At 38.5% G+C, this 26401-nt stretch overlaps 1 protein-coding gene across 1 annotated transcript in view; it reads right to left on the bottom strand.

Annotated features, from left to right (window-relative positions):
* PIK3C2G (phosphatidylinositol-4-phosphate 3-kinase catalytic subunit type 2 gamma) overlaps positions 1–26401 on the bottom strand; it is a 194332-nt gene that overhangs the window by 69945 nt on the left and 97986 nt on the right. The window contains exons 18-23 of the mRNA XM_071422100.1: positions 15485–15665; positions 13799–13906; positions 10870–10962; positions 8607–8736; positions 6101–6237; positions 3778–3947 (exon numbers count right to left, since the gene is read on the bottom strand). Of these exons, the coding sequence (XP_071278201.1) occupies positions 3778–3947; positions 6101–6237; positions 8607–8736; positions 10870–10962; positions 13799–13906; positions 15485–15665 (819 nt within the window). The remainder of the gene's footprint in view (positions 1–3777; positions 3948–6100; positions 6238–8606; positions 8737–10869; positions 10963–13798; positions 13907–15484; positions 15666–26401) is intronic.

A 26401-nucleotide genomic window follows, 5' to 3' on the forward strand; every position in this document is an offset into this window, starting at 1 on the left:
AAATCTCACTCTGCACATGCCTGAGTGGAAAATGACAGATGACAGAGCTGGAAGTGACTGGTAGAGGGGAGGATGTGATTGTCTGCTGAATTTTGGATTAGTTCAGTTAGCACAGGATTTAAATAAATTTTTGGCTGCTTAATTCACCGAGGAAGGGATGTTCAAAAGGAGCTGGTCAGAACTGAAAGGAAGGAAACAAAGGTGAGCAAAGCATGGCACATAAAACTATGAGCCAGATACCTTCTTCCAAACCACTTGATCAGGACTGAACTAGTCTTGGATGATAATCTGGACAACATTACACCTATTTATGTGTGACTGGGTCTGAGATGATTCCTGTAAGACACTCAATAGATGAAGAATAAGGCAGTTATATGAAGAAAGTAAACAAGAAATATTTCTTTGTACAGTTTGGAGAGAACCTGCAGACTTGCCTGTTTTAGGGGAATGTAGGGTCAAAAGTGGAGGCTGGGTTAGAGAATGAAAAGAGCATTTTATTACTGCTAGCAGAAGGTGTCATTCAGTGTGATTAAAAAAAAAATAGGAAGAGAAGATAATGAAATCTCATGGTTCAGTAGGAAAGTTCCCTTTGGGACTTTGGGAATAACTCTTCTGCCAAGCTCTCTGTTATTATGCTATTGGTTAGATAGATCATAAGTCTGCCTCGAACACCTCTGAAGTATTAGCTCTAGATGATGCCTCAGGTTTTAGCTTTTATATTTATCACATTCTGTGCTGCTCTATGGTGTGGGTCTGGGCTTCATATTATGGGATGGTGAGTTCTCTGCACAGAATAGGGAGACAAAACAATTCCTGCTCCAGCTGGGGACCAAGGACAAATGACCCAAATCTCAGCCCCAAGAGCACAAACACCGTGGGCTGGAGAGAGAAAAACAAGCAGGGTGGGACTGCAGGGGCTAAAGCTGGAATGGGACAATGAACTGCAAGATGCAAATGGAGCAGAACTGATCCAAGGGAGAGACCCCGGGAGTGCTGGTGCATTTTGGGGCCATTTTGGTTCATCTTGGGTGCAGCCCTGGCTGGGCTCTTGTGCTGCCCAAGGTGGATCCATGGAGGAGATCCTTTGAATAAATCCCTGCTTTATTCTTTAGCTCTGTCCAGCCTCTGTTCCAGCTCAGCCTTCTCAAGGCACCATAGATCCAAGGAAAGAAGGGTAATTGGTACTATTTAAAGTATTCACTGAACTGTGAAGGCAGATGTAGAAAGAAAGAAAGTTCCTGATTCCTCTCCCCTCTCACATCTGGAAGAGCTGATTTTTGACTTGAAACCACAACTGAGCAGATTTATTGGATATCATTTAAAGATGAGGGCAGGAAATAGAAAACTTTACTAATCCTCTTTTTATGGTCTTTACAAGTCAGGAATGCAAAAGTGAGCGTGACTGGATGAATGTGTCAGCTCCACCAGGTTCTCTGGAGACTCAGATTGGGTGTGACAGAAGAGCTGCAGCCCACTTGTGTGAGCCCCTAGGCTGCCAAAGCACTTCTGGAACTTCACTTCCATCAGAAGAAGGACGGGATGCTGCACAGGACCTATCATTGGGAAGTTTTCTGAGGAATTAGATTTTTGTAGTGGCAAAGAGCACTCCCTGAGAGCAGGAAATGGACAGCTGTGGCAATCAGCTTGCAAAGCTCTGTAAGAAATGATTGTTTTATACACTTTGGGGAGGGAATCTTTGTCTGTAACCCTTCATTGATCTGCACAGATTTCATTTTACACTCATACACAAAAAAGGTTTGTATGATGTGTGTAAACCCCAAGTAGAGAGATTTGTATCAGATGCTTTGCATTCTTTAAAGCTCCTTTAGACCCCCAGAAATGTATGTAAAATATCTACTGTACAACACTCCCCAAGGGTCAGCACTAATAATTCTTAGATTTGGCAGCATTGTGCTGCTGTTTTTTTCAATATTATTTTAGAGTATGATATTCTGGGAGTGCAAAAAAAAACTCAAATAAAAATCTAACAAGAACTCAAATAAAAGTGCAATATAGGAGCTGTTAAAGAAACCAGAGGCCAAAGCTGTTTCAGGACTTGCCTTGTGGGAATGAGTAGATACAACTAGCACTGAGAGCTTCAAATTTTGAGAGAACCTGAATTTTGTGACCTGTAAAAATGGGATGTCCCTGTGTTATAAATAATATGTTACATTTTATGAAGGAGCATACAATTACTAAGAACAATAGTCATTAATACTGTATCACTAAAACATTAATACTTTATCTGCTCAGTTTCCTGTGGGCTTGAGGAAAACAATGATTATTCCATGGTGTTTGCAACCTGCTCTTGTGTGGGAGACCCAATCTTCCTAAGAAATCATGGGGGCAGTCCATGAATGGAGGTCCTAAATGTGCAATTTTATTCTGTAGTTTAAAAGCTACACACTGCATTGAGAAATGGGCAAAGAGGCTGATGTTTGTGGAAACGATTATATTTTAAGTTTTCATAGATTTAATAAGAAAGTGTAGGATAACTGAGCTGTAAAACAGTAACATTAATATTTATTTTTATTATTGCTATTACATAATTTAAATTTGGTTGTTGTGTCCCCTCTTATATTTGCTTCATCCTGCTGTTCACTCAACTAGGTAATTTTTTGTTTATGGAAAATTACTACTCAAGGAAATCCCTGCTAGGTTCCAACAGGAGTTTTGTTATGGAGAAGGATGCAGCACTTGAGAAGGAGTGTGCATGAGTATGTTTTTATTACTCTGCTCTGCTTTATTCTTTCCACAGCAAATGAGGGGGATTAAGGGTACATATCTTGAATGATGGATGATAATTCTAAGCACTGCAACTAAATCTTTTGACTGCTTGACTTAGAAGTACTTATTATCCTCATCAGTTTCCCTCAAAGCAATACTCCCATGCTGTTATGTCTGTCTAACACCCTGAGATAGTCTGGAGCAGGAAAAGGCCAGCTTAACAAAAAAAAAGAACAAAAAATAAATAAGAAAATTACCTCAAACCTAATTTCGATAGTTGTTCTGGAAGTTTTCAGAAAACATGGATGAAAGACATACACAACTACTCATCACTAAAAGGGATCATTCATCCATTCCTTACTTTGCTGTAAAAGCTCCTTGACATTATCTTATCCTTATTCCATTTCAACTCATTCCTTCCTTCAGAAAATGTTCACATTAGGAACATGGATACATGCTCACATTGTTTGATTTATCCTCAGCATGACATAGGTACATCACACCTACCAAGGTAATCAGGTATTTGCAAAGCAGCCCCTGAGCTCAGCGTGGTTTGATGTGGAACACCAAAAGATAATGAAAAAGTTTGCAAATTTACCCACAGAGGCATAATTTAATTATTCTCCATGTCCATGTGGAAAATTTGGTTCTTTCTCTGAATGTGGGAAGAAAGTTGTCAATTAGACAGATATATGGATTTGGATCCATTTTAGGGACCCTCCTTTTTTGGGGAAAAACAAGCAATTGACATCAGAATTCTTCTATTCTGATCACTACTGAACTACATCATTCAAATTCCTGACCAAACAAGGAATTACATTTTTCTTTTACACTGAAAAGTGATCTCCAACATCTTTGAATCCTTCTCCCGTCATTCCTACAATTTTTAGAAGTTTCAAGAAACTACAAAAACACGTTATTTTGGAAAATACAGGAAGGAAACAAAAAGTGTAATCTCATTTGTATTTTTTTTTTTTACAGGAGTTGATAAGGCTATGAAATTTCAGACCACTGCTTTAAAGTTTACTTTGTGTTACTATAGATACCAACCTCCTGATGCTTCCAAACATCTGTGCATGACCCAAAAATCTTCCAAAATCTATGTGGAACATGTGTCCAGCTTTTGTCAGCATGATGTTGTCACTGTGTCGGTCACAGACGCCCAGGATGAAGGTAACAACACACCAGCCAGCACAGGAATAAAAGAAATTCCTTATGGCCTAGTGAGTAAAACAAAAGCTCTTACATGAAATACGCAGATGTATTTGTGATAAACAAATAAAATTGTGTTTAAAACCAATAAAATAAATAATTTTTTAAATATTTTTTTAAATGTAATTTTACATATCTTATGCTTGTTGGTAACTTGTTAAACCTGTTAAAAAAAACCCAAACAAACTGTTAAACCTTTTGAACCTGTTAAAATTTTACCAGGCAATTTTGAAAAGAGATTCATGAGACAGGTCTGAGTAAGAATGGTATAGACATGGCACTAAAAGATTTCAAAGTCGCAGTACAAGAACAATTTTATGCATGAGGTTTTCACTTTTTCTGGAAGTCTACAGAAAACTTTAAGAAAAAAGGTGCTTAAAAAAAAAAGCTACTTGGCAGGAAGTTGGCATTTTCTGTTCAGTGTTCTGCAGGCATATTGCAAAGGAACCTGTTAGGAAATTATTTGCAAATAATTTTGCACAAATAATGCACAAATGCAACCATTTGCTTTGTGAAGGGTGCAGGTTGCTCTACACCACTGCACTGTTTTGTACCTCCTTCGATTTTTTTCTCCAGAACTCAGTTCATGTCCCATGAATGTAAATCACAATGTATACAACGTAATATAGAAACCCAAACCATCCTAATCTAGATCTTAATGTTTTTTGGACAAAACCTGCATTTGCCAAGGCAAATGATTATTTAGGCTTTCAGGAATTCCCTGCAGATGCAAGATGCCACCTGCAAAACTTAGGCCACAGCTCAAGAGTTGGCTGAATTTTATATCTAACTGTGCTACTTACTCACTGTGATGACCTTGGATAAAACACTTAAGCTTTCTGTGATTTTGTTCACCCAACTGTAAAATGAGGATATTAAAGCTTGTCCTGCACCAGTTTTCTGGGCACCTTAGATCCAGTACTGTGTGAGTAAAAAATTATGAAGGAGTAAAAAAAGAGAAAGGTTCATTCGCCAGCAAGCACAAAGGGAATGCATAGCAGTAATTTTATGCATTTCCTATATAATCCGATCTGACTGCATTTTATATACTTAAAAAATTGGAAGAAATTGGGTAGAAATTGGTTTTAGAATATTCCACATGAATGGTATTTTTTACAAACAGCAGCTGCAGCAAGAAATCAAGTTTTCACTCAATAACTAGCAGTGCCTCTCTTTTGAATTGAAATGTTGTCTACACTTCTATCATAAAACTGTAAACACAAATATTGTAAAAAAAACCCCATTCTACACATATTGCTCCTGTTTAATAGAACAAAATGATATGCGAGGAAGTCAAGAGTTTGTAGTCAAAATATTGATGAGAAAATGTCTATGGAATAATTACAAAATTACTAAACTCTACCAAACATATTTATAATACACACCGACTAACAAACTGCTATAAAAGCATTTCATTCTCAGAGAGCTAAATACTCAAAGCACTCCTTAAAATTTAAAATTCTGGCCCCTAATTTATCATTTAAACTGAAAAAGGATTATAAAAAGTGTCCCAGAAACACAAAAATTGAAAATTTTTTCAGGGGCCTCAGAAAATGATCACCCAACAAGGAACTGATAGAAAAAAAAGAACTGATAGAAAGTTTTTCTTGGAAAACCTTTGCTTCTATAAATAAAATTTACCATTTTTTGGCTTATGCAGAACATCTAGTTTCATAAAATCAGGTGCCTACCATGGGATCTCATGAGAACAAGTGATATGAAAAGCATGAGCTTCTGTATTTTGACTCTGACTAGGTGGTTTTGATAAAACACCTTTCTGCAACTCTAGGTATTGGCCTGGTCTTTCCTAAATACAGGAAATCTTTATATAAAATAAAGAATTTAAAGAGCTAACCTAAAAAATATTTTTTTTTCTGAGTTCAAGACACTTTCTGTTTCAATTTATCTTCACTTTGCAAATAAATTTCAAAACATCTCTATGACACACGTTTATAGAAAATGCAATAGCATGCACCTGATAAAAAGCAATATTTCCTCAGCTAGAGAGGGGCATTTAAGTGGATTCCCTGCTTTCTCTGCGTGAGACTTGTTTGTCTCGTGTCTGAACCACTCATTTTTGCTGCCTGCTGTAATTTGGTTCTTTTTTTTTTTCCCCCGTGGCATAGCATGAAATGTGTAATAGGCTTCATTATGATATTACCTCTTGGTAACTTGATTCCAGAGGATGGTGATGGTGAAACCATTTTTTAATCGTGTTTTCTTTCAGTGGTCCTATCAGCCCAGATTCCCTGTGGATCTTTGCTAGGGTGGTAGCATCTGGCACCATCTGCACCAGTCCTAATCAGATGGAAAAGAGTTTGCATTAAAAATCCTCAACTTTAAAAACACAGAAAAACAATGCATATTGCCATTTGTTTGATCATTCCATGCAGGAAAAAAACTCCAAAAAAACCATGAAGTTAAAAGCTAAAAATAACTAAGTTAAAATAAATAAATATGTTTAAAATGAATAATAAAGAAATAAGTTTAAAGCTATAAATAAATAAATAAGAAAAACCTAAGTTAAAAGCTTAAAAATAATGAATGCAGCACAAAATGTAAAACAATATGTATATATGTTGTTTTAATCTTGCTCTTTGGAAATTAGAAATAAAAGGGTACTGATTAGAAAGGGGCAGTTCTGTGAAGGAGAAATCGAATCATCAATAACAATATTGTGGATATAACTGCCTCAAAGTACAAACAAGGTGAACGATTTAGCAAGATTCAAAGTGGGTGGAATATGCACAAAACTAAAAAACAATTAAAAGTAGGATCTGATATTTAATAATATACGTAAATATTATATATCGTATAATATATAATACATATTATAAATATACTTTTATATATTTTATTTATCATATAACATTCTATATGATATAATATACTATAAATACATAATACATATAATATATATTATAACATGCATATATGTAGATTATAATAATTATATTTATTATATTATATATAAAAATATAGATTTTATGTATTTTTACATATTATACATGTATATTTTTATATATTTATATATATATTGTTTCATGTGTATTTATTGTCTAGAAAGGTGCAGAAATTATTCTGGACTATGTGATGCTGATCACAGCTTGGATAAAGGGTACCGGGATGTTCAGAAATTCAGTGATACTGATCCAGTATGTTACAAACTGGGACTCTGAGGTGCAGAGAGAAGCCAAGCACTTTGCAATGCTTCACTTGAATCCTCGGTCTCTACTGCATGCACTTAATTCCTGTTTTTGTTCCTGAGACCTGGCTTTCCATGCCTGTCCCCATGTGTGGTCCCCTGACATGTCATCCTGATACTCTACAGCTCAGAAGGACTTTCTCTAAGAATTTGACTTCCTGACAGGCTCCTCTACTTCACCATGCCTGGAAAGTGGAATTCTACCAAAGCTTTATTCACTTTTCACTGAATTACAGTGAAATTTTTCACTGAATTTCAGTGAAAAGCGATTTCTGTGCTGCACGACCATGAAATTACCATCTCCCACCCCCTTGTGTGGGAACGGTGGCCAGGGAGGAAGTCATGAGCCTAGGACTTGGAAAAACTGTGTACCCAAGCCTCCCTAAGGTGTGGGTACATGTGCCCTACGTGACCACAGGCATGTCACTTTATCCTTAATAATTAACTGTAAATCTTTACCCTTAATAATTAACTGTAAATCAATTATCTTAGTACTGATGTGAACTCGTAAGGAAAGACATGTTTAAAATCTGTGAGACACTGAGGGGCTTTTGCTGCTATGATGCTGGAAGGAAGAGACTGTCAGGGTGAGAATATTATTTGCAGATGATCCCTGTATCTCTCTTGGCAAACATCAAATTAAGCATTAGTATATAGAAGAGTCTATATATAATGTCATGTCCAGAAATAGTATTCTTGTATTATCTGCCTTTGAAGCAGAAGCTTTCAAGCTTTGATTCCCATCCCACAAAGAAGGGAGGAGATTTTTCCAGGTCACCACCACCACATGCCTTGTGTCTGAACTCATCTATACTTTTCTCTTATTTCTTTTAGATCATTCCTCCTCTCTCATGCTCACTTTGTGGCTCAGAGAGCAACGATTTTCTTTTAATTTTTCTATTTTAATAGCTTTTGTACAGCAGGTAATCTGGATACATCATCCTTCTCTTTGAGCTAGGATTATTTCCAGTAGAAGATTTGGTCAGGGAAATATAGGCAGCTTACTGCTGTCAGCAGATTTCTACAGCAAGCAATTGGTATCCCTGCTACAGCTCTGCTACAACAACCATAAAAGAGAGAAATAGAGCTTTCAGATGAGTCAGGCCTGCCCTAAGCAACATAAATCACAAGAATAATATTTCAAAATCAACAGCACAAAGCTGTCATCACTTGTCTGCAGGTACTTTGTGTAGCCACATGCATCTAGGCTCATTAAGCATCTATGTAGGAATACACTGGATTAAAACTTCAGTAGCTATGGCAAATTTTCTCCAAAGCCCTCTTTTTGATATGTGAATTTAAGAATGTTTTGTAAGCTGACAGTGTTGAGGCTTTTGGAAAATTCTAGTTGCTACAAAATCCAATGAGTTCTAGAGAGGCAGAATAAATAAATCTTATATGGCACTGTTTAGATGAAATATGAATAATGTAATACAGGCTCCTTTTGTAATTTAAGACTGACCTTGTCCTTTCCCTGTAGATAAACACCTGTAAATGATCATTTGCATATCCAGTCCCTCTTGGAGCCAAATGTTGTCCATCAGGTGAATAATTTGCAGAACCAACATATCTTGACGTAGATCATCACCTATCTGTGAAAATTGCACATGAAATTCAGTTTTCTTCTTCAATACCAGACAGAAATGATGTCCTATTTAACTGGGACTTTTTTGCCCACCAGAGCAGCTACATTCATTTCAAGACAAGTAACTCTGTCTTGTTTTCCTTCAATGCTCCTACTTACCCCTCAATAATCTCAGGAGAGGACAGAGTGGATGGCACACACAGACAGAGACAGTTCTGGCTGCCACTGAGATGGCAACAAATGATCTGTACTTAACTGTGGCCTTTCTGCTTATTATTCCAATGTAATTATTAGAATTTGGAAATTTAATCCAGAGGTAGGATCCTAATTTAGTTACATTTTAAAGTCTCCTTAATGCTGGATCCCTCTGCACAAATGACAGCATTTGTCTCACGTTAAGTCTCACAACTTGGTATTTGCAAGGGAATTTTATCACAAATTTACATTTTATCCATAATGTGATTCATATTCAGTTCCAAGCAGTGATGACCCCTCTCCCCATGGAGTTAGTCAAACAATAATCTCAGGGAAATGGGGCTTTAATGGTAGCCACAAGAATTAATGAAGAGATTATTTTCAACCACGGCTGAATAAATGGCCTGCAAAAACAACAGCCCTGATTTTCTCTTTCCCCTCATCCCACTCCATGTAAAATACTTAATTTTTATTGGTATTTTAAGTGCTTTATTCTTTTGTTATATTATTTTTACACAAGTATTGCAATCTACAGATATTTACTCCCAGGAAAGTACTTGAGGAGACAAACTCATTTTAAAAAGACAAAATATCTGAATCTATTTTTCTCTCATCAAAAGACTCCAATTAATTCTTAGCACCTAAAAATGTAAAAAATATCTTACTCTCTCCACTTACCTTCCCTCACATATACAGTGGGAAGACAATTTAGTAAGATACCCTTATCATTTACTGTGCTTATCATTTATGTATGAGTTATCTGTCATGAATAAGCAATGTAACTATAGTACAAGCAAAAGGTATTTTAGCACAATGTTTTGCTGACAGGAGAAGGTGACAGCAGCTAAAATACTTCTACAGCAACTGGACAATGAGCTGCTTGCTGAACATTACTAGGCAGAAAAAAATTGTTTGAGTAGAATCAATACAATTGTTTAAAAGCCCCATGAGCAGGTATTCGCTCAAGTGGGTAGGAACCTGCTGCTTAATATTGATTCTCAGATAAAACAGCACACACATGAAACAGGTTTCTAAATGTTCAGAAAAACTTAAAATTGCTAATTTCTCCCCTTGGCAGGCCTGGAAAGCTTACTTCTATTTCTGAGAATCACAGCTGCTCTAAAGGGCAAGTTAATTTAAGACAGCATAGAATCTAGGTTTTTAAAAAAAATTATTTATATCAATTTTTTAATTTCTCGTTTGGAAAATGATTCTGAAAAATACCTAAGAATAATGCCATTGGCAACCAACCATTTTTTACCCCTCAGCCATTTTATGAACTTGTGTTCTTCTCTAAAAACAATATCCACTATTAGGGAAGACTTCTGCTCTTTCAAAAGAGAACTAACTTTAAAATTGTCTTTTGTGGTTGTGCTGTTCTGAAGCCTGAAGCTTTTCTAGGTGATAACTGCAAAATAAAGCAGAGTTTATTTTGAGTCAGTTCCTCCAAGTAATTCCAATCAGACAAAACTCCTCTGCTGCCTCCTCCAGCTCCATCTTCCTCAGCCCATTCCCCCACACTGGCTGACAGGGGCAGAATTAGGTTTGTGTGGCAAATGGAGCCTCTAACACTCCAGTATTTTGATTTTTTAGAGACATATGGACGAGGTTGAGGGTTCAGTCACTCTGACCTATCTCTTCTCCAAGACCTGCCCTAGTTAATAAACTAGGTTTAAAATATGAACTTTATATTCTAGTCTGGTTGTCTTCACTAAGGAAAAAACTGCTATAATTTGTTTGATTCTCTGTTGATCAAAAAGGTGCCACTTCAGTGTATTGCCTCAACATGTTTCATTAATAGTTCTAGTGTCAAAAATAATAGGAATAAACAAGCAGCAGAGCTAAATCAACTATTTTTGGACTCACGGTTTAAAATATAAATTAGATGAATTTTCAATTATCATTTTCCATACCAAAAGACCTGAGGAGTGGAGGAAGAACATACCTTAAAAATCACATTGATGTTTCCACTTGGAGCATTCGCATTGATGAAGGAGATTTTTAAGGGAAAGGCATTGGATGTAAAATAAGAACATGACTGCAGGGGAAAGAAAGATGAGACAGAAGAACAACAGTGTCACATAAACAAAACACCAGGCTAATACAATACCTCTGAAAAAGATTCCAGCTTTAAACACTGCTCAGTAGCAGTGGCAGCAAAAATAAATAATACTTGATATTACTGACTGTTTCATTGGGTCTGAAAAACAAGAAATTCTTGTCTCCAGACAATCTGCTTCACTTAAATATCAGACCATATGAACAGATAATATTTTATGTGCTAATTGTTTTTTCATTTTCACCCAGGCCTATCAACAATAAGCTTTGCCTGTAACTGGGTGGATGAATTCTATAAGACTGATCTAATGAGTTTTAAAGCATTGAAAAGCCTGTGGTCCCATTGTTTTCTGAAAAAACCGCAGCCCTGCCCAATCAGACATGGAAGCAAAGAACCTGCCAGTTTCTTTGATTACCTCACTCTGTCTGAGGATACAGCAAATTTTGAAAATCATGCTTTATTTTATGTGGAATTTATCTTAATTAAACACAAACTGACTTTCATGCTCTACAGCTCCCTCCACCTGAAGATCTCAAAGGGCTTCAAAAGCATTAATGAGCCAAGCACTGCAAATCCTGTGAGAGTTTGGGGTGGAATTATTACCCTCATTAAAAACATCCAAAGAAAGGTGGTAGGGAAACCCATCAAAACCAGCTAGAGACAATGGTAAATTAATGGTCTGGTTTGTGGAAATAATGAGCACCACACAAGAGCTGCTGCTGTCCTTACAGGGTGCAGTGCAAGGGAGGCTCAATTTGAGCTCCACCAGACACAGCTGTCTGCAGCTTTTCATCTGAACATCTCAAAGCATGGCACCAGCAGGCAAATATTGTCTCAGCCACAGCAAACCTCTGGGATGGGCCAGAGCCATTATCAGTAATGAAATTCTGATCCCTCACCACTGAAATGATTCCATTTCAGTCGGAATTTTGCCAACTGAAATGTCTCAGTGAGTGCTTGAAAGGTTCCTGTGGGATGATGTGACTCTGATGGGGCTGTGAGCAGGGCTTGCTACTGGTAAAATCAATAGATGACACCAAAATGAATTAAATTTAGGTAATTATAAGCACTTAAAAGTTCTAATTTGCATGATTATACTGACGTACAGTCCAATCAAGAAACGACATGTATTTATAGAAAGATAATGGCCTATAATGATATAAGAAAAATGAGAAAAACCCAAAAAACAAAAAGACATCTTCAGACATTAGATTTAAACATTTTTGTATCTGTCCAGCCAAGCTAGTGCAGTATAAATAGCATGACTTTATGGTGAGATACCTTTCCATTAGTCATTATTTCCAAAAGCCTGAAAGCAGGGAGCAGCAGCAGGCTTCAAATCCTTCTGACTTGTATCACACACAATTTGCCCAAGCCTGTGGGGTGCTGGAAGACCTCAGTTCTCAGCCAGATCAAGGCTGAATAGCAATTACTTGGAGAAACACAGGTCAGAGGCAATTGAAACGATCAGCACCTCTTAGAATCAGGTCTACTATGGATAATGAACCAGAGAACAAAAATAGAGCACAAATTACTGTAATTAGGCAGTTATAACTGGTAATATATATGGCTGTTCAGGTTTTTCTTTTTCTTCATGCTGGATGCATTTTCCTTCTCCAGAGATGAATCAGCTAACTCCTGGCTCTATATTGTTTATGAAAATATTTCTGAAAAATGCATAACTGAATCTTAGTACTGCAGTCAAGTCAAGTAACATTAAAGAGCATTGCTATTGCCTTTATCCTTAAGTCATGTTTAATAGGGGTCGTAGAGACAGGTAAGTTAGTATGAATATTTAACATTTTAGCAATTCTCAGTCAGCTCAGCAAACAGACAACTGGCTCCAGAGTTTTTGCTGCTCTCATACCTGACATAGGAGAGTCTTGGATGGGAAAAACACCAAGGGCTACCTCGTGGGTATTGCTGGCCAGGGGCTATGTACAAATCACAAATGGGACAGGACTGCTGTGGAACATGCCTTGAGCTGTTTGATTTTCCAGCATCAATCTCACTACATGGCTATGACAATGGGAAGATGCCAGCAGCTCACATCCCAGGCAGCAGACCAAGAACTTAATGTTACAACTTACTTTATAAGTTTTTTGACCAATCACACAAAGCAAGAGCACATTGACAGCAGTTCCATCCAACCACTGTAAGCACATGTACCATTGGTTAAAACAATGGTTGCTTATTTTGAATAAAATAACTGCTTGTAAGCCTTAAAACACAATGCACAGAGCTCCATTATTAAGTTTACAACTCCCTAATATCTCACTAGATAAACTTTTTTTGTAGCTTAGGGAGTTATTCTAGACAAGCAGATCATTCTTCTATTTGTCCTTACTTTTCTACTTCTTACATAATTTTTCTGCTGACCTATCTCATGGCTACTGCTTAGCTCTAATCACAGTTCTGCTGTCTCTGAGGCCTGCCTATTGCAGCTTTCCCAAAACCCTCTGATTTTATGGATTCCCACAGTGGGAACCAGGTCCCAGCTCCCAGGTATTCTTGGCAATGCGAATACCACAGCAGGGCAGCTGAGTTTCCCTACAGAAACTTAGCTGGGGATGGGCTGCTCAGAGGTGAAATCTCTGGCTGGTGTGGCACACGTGCAGCAGCCACCCCACCCATCCTGTCACCTCTGCCTCAGCCAAGGCAAAGGTTTGAAGGAGATTAGGCTGGGTGTGAATCAACCAGATAGTTTATTCTCTATATCACTACGATAATTTCCTGATCATTTCCATGCAGGCATTCTCTCCTTCTGCCCTCTAGACTAAAACCCAAAATTGAAGGTGTAATGGATCACACTTACATCTGCCTCTATGCCTTGCACAACAAGCGCGGGGTTCAGGGGCAGCCGGCAGAGCTTCACCTCCTGGAAGAAATGCTGCAGCCTGCAGAGCTCCACCTTCAACACCTCCTGCAGCACAAGAACCAGCATGAAAGGACAAAAAAACCAACTTTTTATTTCTTTCTTTCTAATTTTTTTTTTTTTTTACTGTCATTCTTTACTTTAAACAAGCAATGCAATTTCCAGAGCTGGCAGCATCCGTGTGACCTTACAACAACTAATGAGGACACACTGGGGTATTAAAAATAAGAGCTGTAATTTTACTCCACATTGACGCCTTTTCTGCCTAGATGTGCTACCAGCTCATACTGCCCCATAGTTCAGATGGAAAGAGTCAGTTTCCAACAGCGTGGAGTGACAGGACAAGGGAGAATGGCTTCAAGCTGAAGGTTTAGATTGGATGTCTGAAAAAATCTCTGCCTGTGAAACCAGGCGGGATGGGGCCACCTGGTCTGGTGGAAGGTGCCACTCCCCATGGCAGGAGGGTTGGAACTGGATGATTTTTAAGGTCTCTTCCAGCCCAAACCATTCTGTGATTCTATGATTCAACACCCTTCAACAGGGCTCAATTAGCCTTGTATTGCTCTGCTGTATCTCTTGGGCTTTTTTGCCTTTCCTAAGATCTTCCCAATTTGTTGCTTGTTGCCTCAACACTGTGATCTCCCTTGCCTAATTCTGTTAACTGCAAGGTTTGGGAGCTTCTCAGTATCATAGTAACTGCAGCCTTGAGATTAATCTCTAAAATCTGAATTATGCATTAGTAATGTATAATGTATTACTACTATTTCTTCTTCTTTGCATGGATTTTCCTTCTGCAAATATTTTTGTCTTTTTACTTCCATGTTTGCTTTGCTGCTCTCAGTAGCAGCACTGAGAGTTTTCTGAGAAACCCTTTGAAAACCTTTGAATCCTTAACAAGGCAGAAAGATTCATGATATTGTTCATGATAACCAGCAGTGGCAAGTACATTTTTATTTGGCTTTCTGCTCTGCCTTGCTGAGATTTCAACGAGAAGCTGTTTTACACACCAGGAAAACAGCAGTTGTCCTGGAAAATTAACAGATCTGAACTGGGAATGTACCTATGCAATATAAAAGCTGCACCCACTGGAGAAGATAACTGCAAGTTTGTCATGGAGGCATCTCTGCAGATATGTGTTCAGTGCTCATTGCTGAGAGCTGTATTTGAGATATTAGCCACATTCCACTATGGTTGTCTTTGCTGAGAAATGAGGCTATGTCCAGCCTGCCAAGAACAACTCTTAGTAAAGCTTCCCAGAAATGCTGCAGCTCTGCAGGGGTCAAATATTTTGGGATGAGGTGCTGAATGTGAGCATTCCTCTCAGTGAAATGATATTCAGCCTTGTTGCCATCATTTCTGGCCACCTCCAGGCCCATTTGAGAAACCACTGATGAAGGAATTTAAATGGATTAAAAGATCTGCAGACCTCAAGAGCAGCAGTGATGAGAGTTGTCCCATTAAATATCTATGTGTTACCTTTTTTCAGAGCTGAAAAATATTAATAAAGTTCAGTTAAGTCTTTGGTTTATTTATGTAAAGGGTATTAAAAGAAATAGGTGTTACTTCAGAAAAAAATAAAATTCCCTACAGAAACTTGTATGGAAGGGGAAGTATTTTTTAACAAACCTTTTTTTTTGGATCACTGGCAGCTTTCACTTTTGTGGCAATGTCTTCCAGAATTCTGATGAGTTTTTCTTCCTTAGAAAACTCATTGTTCAGGGTCTGTCCAGCACAGAATTGGAGAGCAGCCAGAAGTTTCTTATACCACATTCTGAAATGAACTTCATTCTGTGCATTCTTCAGCAGCCTGAAGGAAGGAGGAAAAAAAAATCTGTGTATCTAAAAATGAATTTTATTATTTATCAGTTCTAGCAGGGACAAGAAACTCCAGACTAATCTACATTTGGTCACTTTGGGCAGCAGCGAATGAAAAAAAAATGTTATTGCTTCTAGGCAATGAGACTCAAGTTCCATTTGATAATAATGAGTTTCCAAATGTGTTGAAAAAACAGAAAACTGTCATTTCTTATTGTCATACATAGTGCAATGCCTCTATTGCTTTTTATTTCTGCAAGAAAAGTTAACGAAGTGAAAAGAAGTTGCATTTTCGAAGGCCAGTGTTAAATGTATATTCCTAAATGTATTTTTTTCCTGCCAGATCACTTATCCAAGCAAGCACATCTTTCAGCTTTCAGGAGGTGCATTTAAAGACTGTTTTAGTCTCAGATGTACCATCAATTCTAGAAATTTTCACTATTTTAAGCTGAGAAGACATTTCTGAAATTGGCTATACTGCTAAAAAGAGTGAAATGAGCCCATTTTATTCCCTTCTTTACTGGCAATTGCTGGTCTAAAGCAAAACTCAGCTTTTAGTTCTTCTGAAGCCTGCAAAAGCTTTGGAACTGGAGTTACTGCCAACATAAAATCAGAAATAAAGCCAAACCCATACACTTTTTAATAATAATCACCATGAAGTCTTCTCTAATTACACATTTATTTGGGTCAGGAAAGCTGGGGAGTTTAGGGGTTTTTTTTAAATCAAATTGATCATTGGGAGATCTTTTCCTTCTGCAGGCCAGAGGTTCTGTACACTTTGTGATTTATTTTTGTAAGTATACATGGAATCACCAGCTCTATACTCTTGTTAACATCCTGGGATTTCCCTCTGCCTGAAGGACTGGTGAACTGCTCTTTGCTTTTGTGTGAACTCTCCCCCTCACAGCTTCACTCTTGAGAACATCTGAAACCTTAAATTCCTTACAAATATCTGAATCTTAATGCAGCTTCCCTTACCTAAAATAATGCCACTTTTCACAGGACAGAAATCAGAGAAGCTCTTGACTTTCAAGGCACACACAAATGAATATTCATATGTCACATCATAAAAAACAAGAAATTATTTGAAGCACTGATATGTAAGGGTGAAAAACAATAATTCCTATAGACACTTCAACTCCTGCAAATATATATATGACTAATAATAATAAGAATAATAATAAAAGGCATTACAGTATTGCCATAATCTGATATCTATATAATATATATAATCTATCTATATAATATATATAATATACAACAGGATATATATGACATATAATAATCATATATAAGGCATTACAGTATTGCCAGTGCAGCACATGCCTCTTTTGGTGATGAGGGACCTTTCATGAAGCAGTGATTTTTCTAGGTCCTCTTTTCCTATGTAATTCAAGGCATAACAATATCACCTACTGGTTTTCAGAAATCAGTAGGTGATATTTTTTCCCGTTACACAAAACCTCTGAACATCTGAGGATCTGAAAATCCTTAAAGAATGAGTGGTGTTTCTATCAGAAATGCCTAGACATGAAAGGGAAGCAATATGAGAAGTTTATCATCAACACTCTCTGGAGAAGTCTGAAATGACTTTTCTTTTTTCACTGTAGACTAGTAGAAACAAATAAGTACTTTTTGGATCTGAAGGAAATACAAGTTGTCATTGCAGTGCCAGGTGGAAGGCAAACCAGAGCACATAGAGGCTGCTGTGTTCTTACCCTGAACCTTTCACAAAGAGAGGAACACTGCACACGTGGCAGTGGATAAACATATTCCCTCCTATTTCCATCAGAGTAAGCCCAAGATTCCACAGGATGGGATTCATCTCCTTAAATGTCAATAGCTCATGCCATTTTAGATATCCTAGGAAATCCACTTCCCCTAGCTGCTGCCTTGGAAGGGCATGGGTCCCCTAGAGGCAACATCTCATGTGTGCCACTGCCATGCAGATATCTCAGATTCCCTGTGCTGTCTAAAATAACCTGTGTTTAGGGCACTGCATCACACTCTGCCTTTTAGCTCAGCTGTAGGCAGCAAGACTATTTAAAATAAAAACATACTCAGTCCACTTCAACAGCAAGTCAGGAAGAGACTTGGTGATTATATTTTAAATAAAGGATTGTTGATTATCCTTTAAATAAAGGATTGGTGATTATCTTTTAAATAAAAGCATCACTGGTACAGTCCAAATTGTCACATGGGCAGGAATTTTAGTCTACCAAAGCAAAGCCCAGCTCAGTCTCAGTGCAGCCAAAAAGTGCATTTTTATTGGCACACAGTCAGATTGAACTTTTTCATTTCTGTCCTGCAAATACAAATGCACTGAAACTATCACTGTGATACCTGATTTGAAATGCTGGTGCAGAGCCTTGTCTGCACTAAGGCTTGCACTAGAATCAGCTCCTGAGTATCTAAATCACGTTCATTGACCTACTCCATTTTCAGTAGTACATATTTAGGGAATCCATAAAGGCTACCTCTTCATGTTTGAGATGTCCTTTAATCCTCTCAGATACAGAGAACATTAAACCAGCTTTTATTTCCCTAAAATGAAAGGCTTAGGATTTCACATAGAGCAAGCAAAATAGCAAAACCAAAACAGTTCACTATTTTAAACAGAGCTACTCCCTGCATAACACAGATCAACATGGAAGATCCATGTTTTGATTATTCTTGTGGCTGAGTGTCTACAGAAAATAAGCTTATACACACCCATATGATATAACAACTTCTTTTTCCTTTCTGAGAAAGGAGTATGGGCCAGATTCAGAGAGCTCATGCATAAGATGGACATGAGGACAGAGGATGTATGGGCAGGTGTGCTCCTAAAAGCCTGCAGACCTCCCTTTGCAAAATAATTTGTACTTACTGGCTGTACCTTTTACATTCATTCTATAAAATTTCTATAAAAGTGGTCCCAAAGAGCACACACAGGACAGGTTTTGATGTGATGACTCATTGTAGGTTTTCCTGAAATGTTTGTCCAACAAATGAACAAATATATTGTTGTAGTTCTGTCCTCCCAGCTTGCTGGCACACACATCTTCACCCTGCCATGGTGAGAACTCAGCAGAGATAGGAATATCTGCAGCTTCTGGAGTTGTGAGATGGAGAAGTGCTCAAGACACTAATGAAATTTTCAAGTTAGAACAGGATGCCTAGCTGAGACAGAGGAAGACAAAATTGGGATAGTTTAAAACCCAAGGCTGCCAGTAAAGAAGCATGTGAAGTTGTTTTTTCCTGATAATATTCAGAGGATTCTGCAAGACAAAAGTCTGTACAAAAGCCTGGCTTTATGCCAGGCCTAGATGAAGCATCTAGCTCCTAACAACAGAGAGGATCCTTACTCTTCAGGTCCTGTGATTTGGGACAAACACCCTCATTCTCTCTGGTGAACTCAGACACCATCCCCAGGTCACTTTTGTGAAATAGTACAGAAGGAAGTTGACCTGAAATCTGGAAATGGAGTAAGTCAGGTACAGTGGTGCTTTGAAAGATGCCTCTGCCTTCTGCAAGCAGCTGCTCCTCCTCTCTGCACACACCTGCTCCTGCAAGCTGGCTCCAGCCCCATTTCCTGGCACTCACAGTTGCAGGGCTATGTGTGAGTTCCCTGCACCTAGAAATGATGCAAGAAGGCTGGGAGATTTTTGCCACAGGGAAGAAAGGAAGGTGGAATTGAGTCAGGCTGCTGTGTCAGAGAAGAAAAATCAGGCTAAACCTAGCAGATATAGAGAAAAGGGTAATTAAGGGGGAAAAAAAAGAAGGAGATTGGATGGAAGGAAGGGTCCTGGTGGAAAAACAGGTGAACGGGCCTCATTCTCCCTCTGTGGTGCTGGAAGACAGGGAAGCTGACACAGTCTGCTCTCTGAATAGGATTTGGCAGACAAATGAAGGAGTGAGGTGGCTCAGACAACTCTGCTGCTTGAACATCTGTTCCTTGTCTCCTCAGAAAGGGGGGCAGGGTGAACTGGGGAGCGATAACTGACAGGACAGATGAGCTCACAGGTAGCCTGTCAAACCACTTGGTACCAAAAAAACCCCAAGAAGAAAAGGGCAGGATTTGCAGAATCTTACTGCAGGTTTAGCCCCTACCTGTTACAAAGGAGCAGGGCAGTTTGACTGGGTTATTTGGACACAATATCAAGAAAGTGACCCTGGTAATTTGTTTCCAAGTGCATTTCTGGGATTTATTACACAAAAGTGGTGCCTGCCAGCACACAGTCTCTACACTCTGCAAAAGGTTTTTTGAATTCAGAGACACACCATGAAAACAAGGTGTCTTAGGGGTGTGAGTGCTGAGGTACCTTCTGTTGTTGGTCCATCTTTGGTAAACCTGACCTTGTTCTGAAGGTGCATTTCATGTTTGTTTTCTGTTTTGCTAAGTTGGAGGCAGGACAGATCACAGAAGAGGAAAACAATGGTACAAGACTGCTGCTCATTATGGCAATAATTGCTTTAAAATTATTCTTTGCAGCCCCTCATATCAAAGATTAGCACACAAAACACTCCCCTACCACTGTACAGTTTCTGTGTTTGAGGTTGCCATCTGTCTTAATTATCCTTAGACATCCTGCAAAACTCCTAATCTGTCCTTTTTGCTTTATTGTGCCACGGAGCTGTGGCACACGCCTGAAGCTTTTAACTGTTTTCATTTTCTGCTCCTTGAAGAAAACATTTTACTGTTTGCATTCCTAAACAGGAGAACAAGGAACAGGGCTGGCTTGGCTGTAGGACTTCACTCAGGCTTTGCAGCTCCTTAAGTCTCAGTGCAAGTTCCCCAGAGACACATGGATGACAGAGATGAGGAAAATCTACAGCTGAAGATTAAGGACTCCATCTACCCTGTGACAGGTCATGAGCATGAGTGGGCAACTGAAGCTATTAATTAATTACTCAGCTGCAAGTAAACCCTCTTTTTTTTTTTTATCTCCCCAGCAGTACACTGGACAACCAGTCTCAAACTTCTGCCATTAATTAATTACTCAGTTGCAAAACCTCTCTGCTTTTTTAACTTTTATCTCCCCAGTAGCGCACTGGACATCCAGTCCCAAACTCTAGAAAGGGGTGATTTATGTACTACAAATCAAAGAAAAGGAAACAGAAACACAGAAACAACAGCAGTATTGTGGGTGGAACTACTGGGGCATTGCAGATGACAAAATAACAGACATAAAAACAAACTAACAGGTGAGAAGCACTAAATGCCTGTCATGTTAAGAACAATACAATTTCTGCAGGGGAAAATAGGGAGCAAAGTCTATTAGGCAGAAGTTACTGTGCAAGAAGGATGGAAGAGAAATTACAATTCTTCTCCCAAGAGACTGGAGTACCCAGCATTTTCCATGGATTTACAGAAACACAGAGCAAGGACATCAACCTGACTGGAAGGATAAAGACTGAACTTCCTTTTGGTCTCCATTTTTTTGACCAAGTACAAAGCCAACAGGAAGGGAGAGGCACAAAAGGCAAAACTCTGCTTCATCTGCTGATCTTTCATCTTTATTTCTAGTCTAGAACAAGAAAAGAATGAAAGTTTGTTTCTTGAGTAGACTGAGTGAAGTGTGGTACATTTTCTATGACTATTTCAGAGAAATTCTATTTCTCTGAATCTTTGTCACCAATAAGCCTCCAAGATGAAGAAACAGCAGCTGTTCAGCTGCTTGAAGCACCTGTCCACTTTTGGCTCTTCAGTCCTCTCATATGAAAAACCTGCAGCCAGTTCCACATGCTGCTTCTCATAAAACAGAGCTGCTTTTATAGACTCATTTTTCAAAGCATTACCCTTGAACAGAAAATAACTCTGCTTAAAGTGAAATTTTGTTTTAACATTCCACGTGATTAATTTGCTTTTGTTTTTCTGATTCTTTTTTTTTTATAGCATAGAACAGAAGTCTACCACGTTGATCTCCGCTTGACAACAAAATATTGTTGCAGATATATAAAGTATGGGGGTTAGGCTTGAGAAACACAACATTGCCATTATTTTCTAACTTCCTAAAGTTCTTTATGAACACCACAATACAATCTGCATTCAGACAAATCACTTGATTCAGTACATTGAATCAAGGCAGCTCCTCCCACTCCCACTGAGTGCCTGAACTGTGGAATGCATGTCCTGCCGACTCACAAAAAAATTACCAGATCAGTGAAAACAAAGGCCATGTTCTGCTATGCAGGGAAGGTGCCAAACCCTGCTGAGGTTGCCTGGCAGAAAAATGTTTTGTTTGAAATGTGATATAGCTAGGTGCACACACTTTGCATTAAGAAAATGAATCCCAGATAAAACCAGTGTTGTCTGGAGGAGAAAGAACTTGAAAGTGAAACAGAAATGAAATGAACCTTGAAAGTGAACTGTATCAAGAATTAATTGAAAGTATAATGCAAAAAGCACAGGTATCACCAGCAGAGAGAGAAGCTGCTTGGTCTAAGGGTTAAGTAAGAAGCAATCACCCCCAAAAGGTCTTCTCCAATTTGTTGAATGGATATGATAACATCAGTGTAAGTGCTACAAGAATCATCCAATAAAAAGCAGTGCTAACAGTGTCTGTCTCTTTCTGCTCCAGCTGGTAAAAAAAGTAAAATAAAAAAATTGTTAGCAAAGTGTGTCTTTTTCTAGTTTGCTCTCCTTCATTGGGTAGGATCTGAAAGCAGAAATGTATTAACACACTACCACAAACAAAAAAAATACCTCCAGCAGAACACCAACACAACAAAATTTAGAGGTAGTTTGTGTACAGCAGTACTGACCTTAGCTAACTTCAGAGGCCCTGAGTAGGCTCCACCAAAGATGCCACCACACATCAATCCAAAGCTACAGAAATGAAAAGCCTTCACCCCAAAGTCTCATTTAATACTGAGGGTAACTTAAGCTCAGACTTGCAACTGTTGGTCTGACTGGTTTTGAGTATTAATAAAAAATATTAATATGCCTCTTTAAAGAGTGATTAAATCTCCTCTCCAAAAACTGGATTTGGAAATAGGAACAAAAAAGAATTTTGTTTAACAAAGGTATTGCATTTAATATCTTCATGAACATTATCAATTGGACAGCATTATTTTCCATTCAATGAGAAACTTGGCATTCAAGTCTGGCATGAATTTTGAAAAGTCTGGTTCCATTTTTGCCAGTGCCTTCTTCACATGACTGAGTGTGTCCCTGTCTGTGCTTTTTCCAAAGCTGCAGATTTTCTCCTCAGAACAAATGACGTATTGTTGTCAGAATTTCATGCAGTATCTTACACCAGCATCAGCAAAGCCTGAAAATTGTTCAACAATCTGTCACTGTGAGAGTTCAAAGTAAATTCATGCAGAGGAACTGAAATGCACCATTCATTCCAGGCATAACAGAAATTGTTGTGTTCTTCCCAGTGGGGAGCTGCACTGGGAGTGAGCAGGGAATGGGATTAGATGGGATAATCACCACTAAAATAAGCAGACCCAATGGCTTTATTGGGATGCTGTCCAATATGCCAGCAATTAATTGAATACAGGAGGTGACTAAGCTACTCTTCTTTCAAACTACATAAATAAAATGCAAAATTAATTCAGATGAAGCAGTCCATGAGAGCCAATGGACTTGCAAAGCTTTGTACTGTTTCTGAATTTAGGCCACAGTTATCACTGCAATACACTGAGGAGAAACTGAAAATGTTTTTTCTTCAACTGCCTATTGTTTGCGTAGTTTATGTCTATCAAAATGGCTTTGGATAGCATCTGTGGTTCCCATTAGCTTCACAGCTGAACAAAAAAAAAAAAAATCCCTCATGACACTACAAAACACAATGTAAGACACACAACTAATTCTGAATGGCTCTGCATGTGTGGGCAATCTAAATGTACACAAAAATGCAGAATTAAATGAGTTACACCACAGTACTTTGGTAACTTTGTTTGTTGGTTTATTTTTTTTTAATTGTGCTGGTTTTATCTGGGGTAGATCTTATTTTCTTCCCAGTAGCTGGTATGAGGCTATGTTTTGGATTTGTGCTGGAAACAGGTGATAATTCAGTTTTAGTTATTGCTGAGCAGTGTTGGAAGAGACAAGGCCTTTTCTGCTCCTCACCCCAACCCACAACTGAGTGGGCACAAAAAGTTGGAAAGCCAGGACAGCTGACCCCAAGTCACCAAAGGGATGTACCAGACCATATGGATCATGCTCAGCAAACAAAGATGGGGAAGTGTCACAGTCATATTTTCTGAAAATTCCCTTTGCCCAAGATTTTGCTCCTGGGAAGCTAAGAAGCCTCAGAGAAAAAGGAAAACAATAATTATCTGATTTGCTTCTGCTGTGCTTTGCTCATGTGGAATGTGTTTGGAGATTGTTTAGCCACAGGTGATTGTTTCATTGGTTTCATGTGAGTTATTTTGACTTTTTGACCAATCAGTGCCAAGCTGTGTCAGGACTCTGGAAAGAGTCACGAGATTTCATTATCATCTTTTTAGCCTTCTGTAAGTATCCTTTCTGTATTCTTTAGTATAGTTCAGTATAGAATTCTTTAACATAATATAGTATTATAAAATAATAAATTAGCCTTCTGAGAACATGGAGTCGGATTCGTCATTCCTTCCTTTGTCTGGGAAACCCCACAAATACAATAGGGCAGAAGGAGGAAGGGGGGAAATTTGGGGTGATGGTGTTTGTCTTCCCAAGTCACCAATGTGAGACTTGGGAAGAGTCATTGAACACCTGCCTGCCCATGGGATGTGATGAATGAATTCCTCGTTCCATGCTGCTCCTGCTTTTCCTTTACCTGTTCAAATGTCTTTATCTCAGTCCAGGGATTTCATAACTTTCCTAATTCTCTGTCCCATCCCACTGCAGGGAACAGTGGCTGTGTGGGGCTTGCTTGCCATCTGGGGTTACACCATGACATTAATATACTAACACAGAAATAGCTTCAGGGAGAAAACTGAAATTGTCTTTCTACAAGGTCATTAAGACTGCTCATAACAGGAGAGTTCCAGATTTTATTCATATATTCTGAGCCAGATCTTTACTTATAATCTTATAATCCTAGAGTTTTCAGATTACTTTTTTTTAATGACTCTGGGCACAGGAAAAGAAGAGTTTGGTTTGGGGGGGGGGGAATAGGATAAGACACTGACATTGTTTTTCAAATATTATGACATTTAAAAGGACTCGTTCTGCAGAGCTGTTAATTTTCCTATTTGCTCTGCATTCAGTTACAAGAATTTGCTTTGTTGAACAATGTCTACATTCAAAGCTGTTCTCTTTCAAGTGGAGTCTCAGATTTTTAGAGAAAAGGTGCTCAGATGTCAACAGCAGCAGAAGGATGTCAGAGATTTGATATGTTTCAAACACATGGGGAGTTAATGTTTCTTTTAAGGCAGCAGCCCTTTTACCTCTCTGGAAGAACCTGTCTGTAGATCCACACTGTTTTAAGTACAGGTAGCACAGATACAACAAGATCTGATTCCACATTATTTCCTGACATGTCTGTCTTCTGGATCTTTGCTTTCATCACTGCTGTAAGCTAGCAGACCAGCTTATCTTATTTTCCCAATATCTATCAAAGGGAACTTTATTCAAATCAGTGTCTAACAGGAACAGGGAGGAAACATGAGCCCCAGCAGGTACTGCTGTAAGTGTTTCAGCAACACTGGTAGCTCAGTGTGATTACAAGACCTCTCATATCTGACAGAGCAAGATGTTGAGCCTCCTTTTTGTGACAATTTGCTGTGTGGCAGCTCAATGCTGCACAGCAACAAAGGATGCGGGATCAGACTGCGCAATCACAGTGCTGTGCCAGCTCTGTGCCTCTACCTGGGTGACTTTGTCATAGAATGACTGGAGACAACCCTCAAAGTGGCATCATGAGGACATGCAGCCCCTTAGGCTTCAAAAATAAGCCATTTGTTTTCAGAGAATAGCAGAGAGAAAATCAGAGTTTTCTGTGGGACAGTCTTTAGAATCCAAATCACACTTTTTCATCTTTTCATGGTTCTGACTCCTTTAAAGGAGAAATCTCACATTACAGCTCTTCTTATGCATAAAGTTACTCTGCAATCTTTTTCAAATAAGATGATAACTACCAGGTTTTAATTTAATTAAAAGAGAGGTGACCATGAAAGATGGTGAAAGAAGAGCAAGCATTTACATGGTAAAGAAGAATATTTTATCTTCATACCTTTTCTAGACTGGTTTTATTTCTTTCTCTCTGGTTTTATTTTTCTTCCTCTTTTCTTGGCCTCTATTAATTTTTTGCTCCATGTTATACATAGCAATAGTACCTCTTGCAAAGGTAGGAGAGCAGAGATGGAAATAACTTTAGATTTCTCCTTTTTAAATACTGGTCTGGTTCTGATTTTCCTTCCATTTCACTGCTTTATTGCTCTCAAATATTGGCTTTGTAAATAGAGAAGTGGGAATTTGAAGTTAAGCTCATGTACCAAGGAAAGCTTGCTGTAAGATATTAGTAAGAGAAAAGCTTTCTTTTTTAGATGGCCCCAGGGTATTTTCCTAGTCGACAGCTGGCCTAGTTACCATGGAAAACAGAAGAGCAGGAGGGCAGGCACAGTAGGAAAATGAGGCAGAGACTTACATGAAATTGGGTTGGCTTGCTTTGCAGAGGCTTGCTGAAATGAATCTTGCTTCTGACACCTTGTTGCTCTTTCATTGCTGGGAGTCGACATTGAGTTTCATCTAGGTTTAAAAGTCCATCTCAGCTCTGCTGAGACATGTTCAGCTGTGGGACCAGATCTGAATAA

Source organism: Agelaius tricolor, unplaced genomic scaffold, assembly GCF_023055355.1.
Source record: "Agelaius tricolor isolate 1412-34295 unplaced genomic scaffold, bAgeTri1.0.p SCAF_3, whole genome shotgun sequence".
Classification (NCBI taxonomy): Eukaryota; Metazoa; Chordata; class Aves; order Passeriformes; family Icteridae; genus Agelaius; species Agelaius tricolor.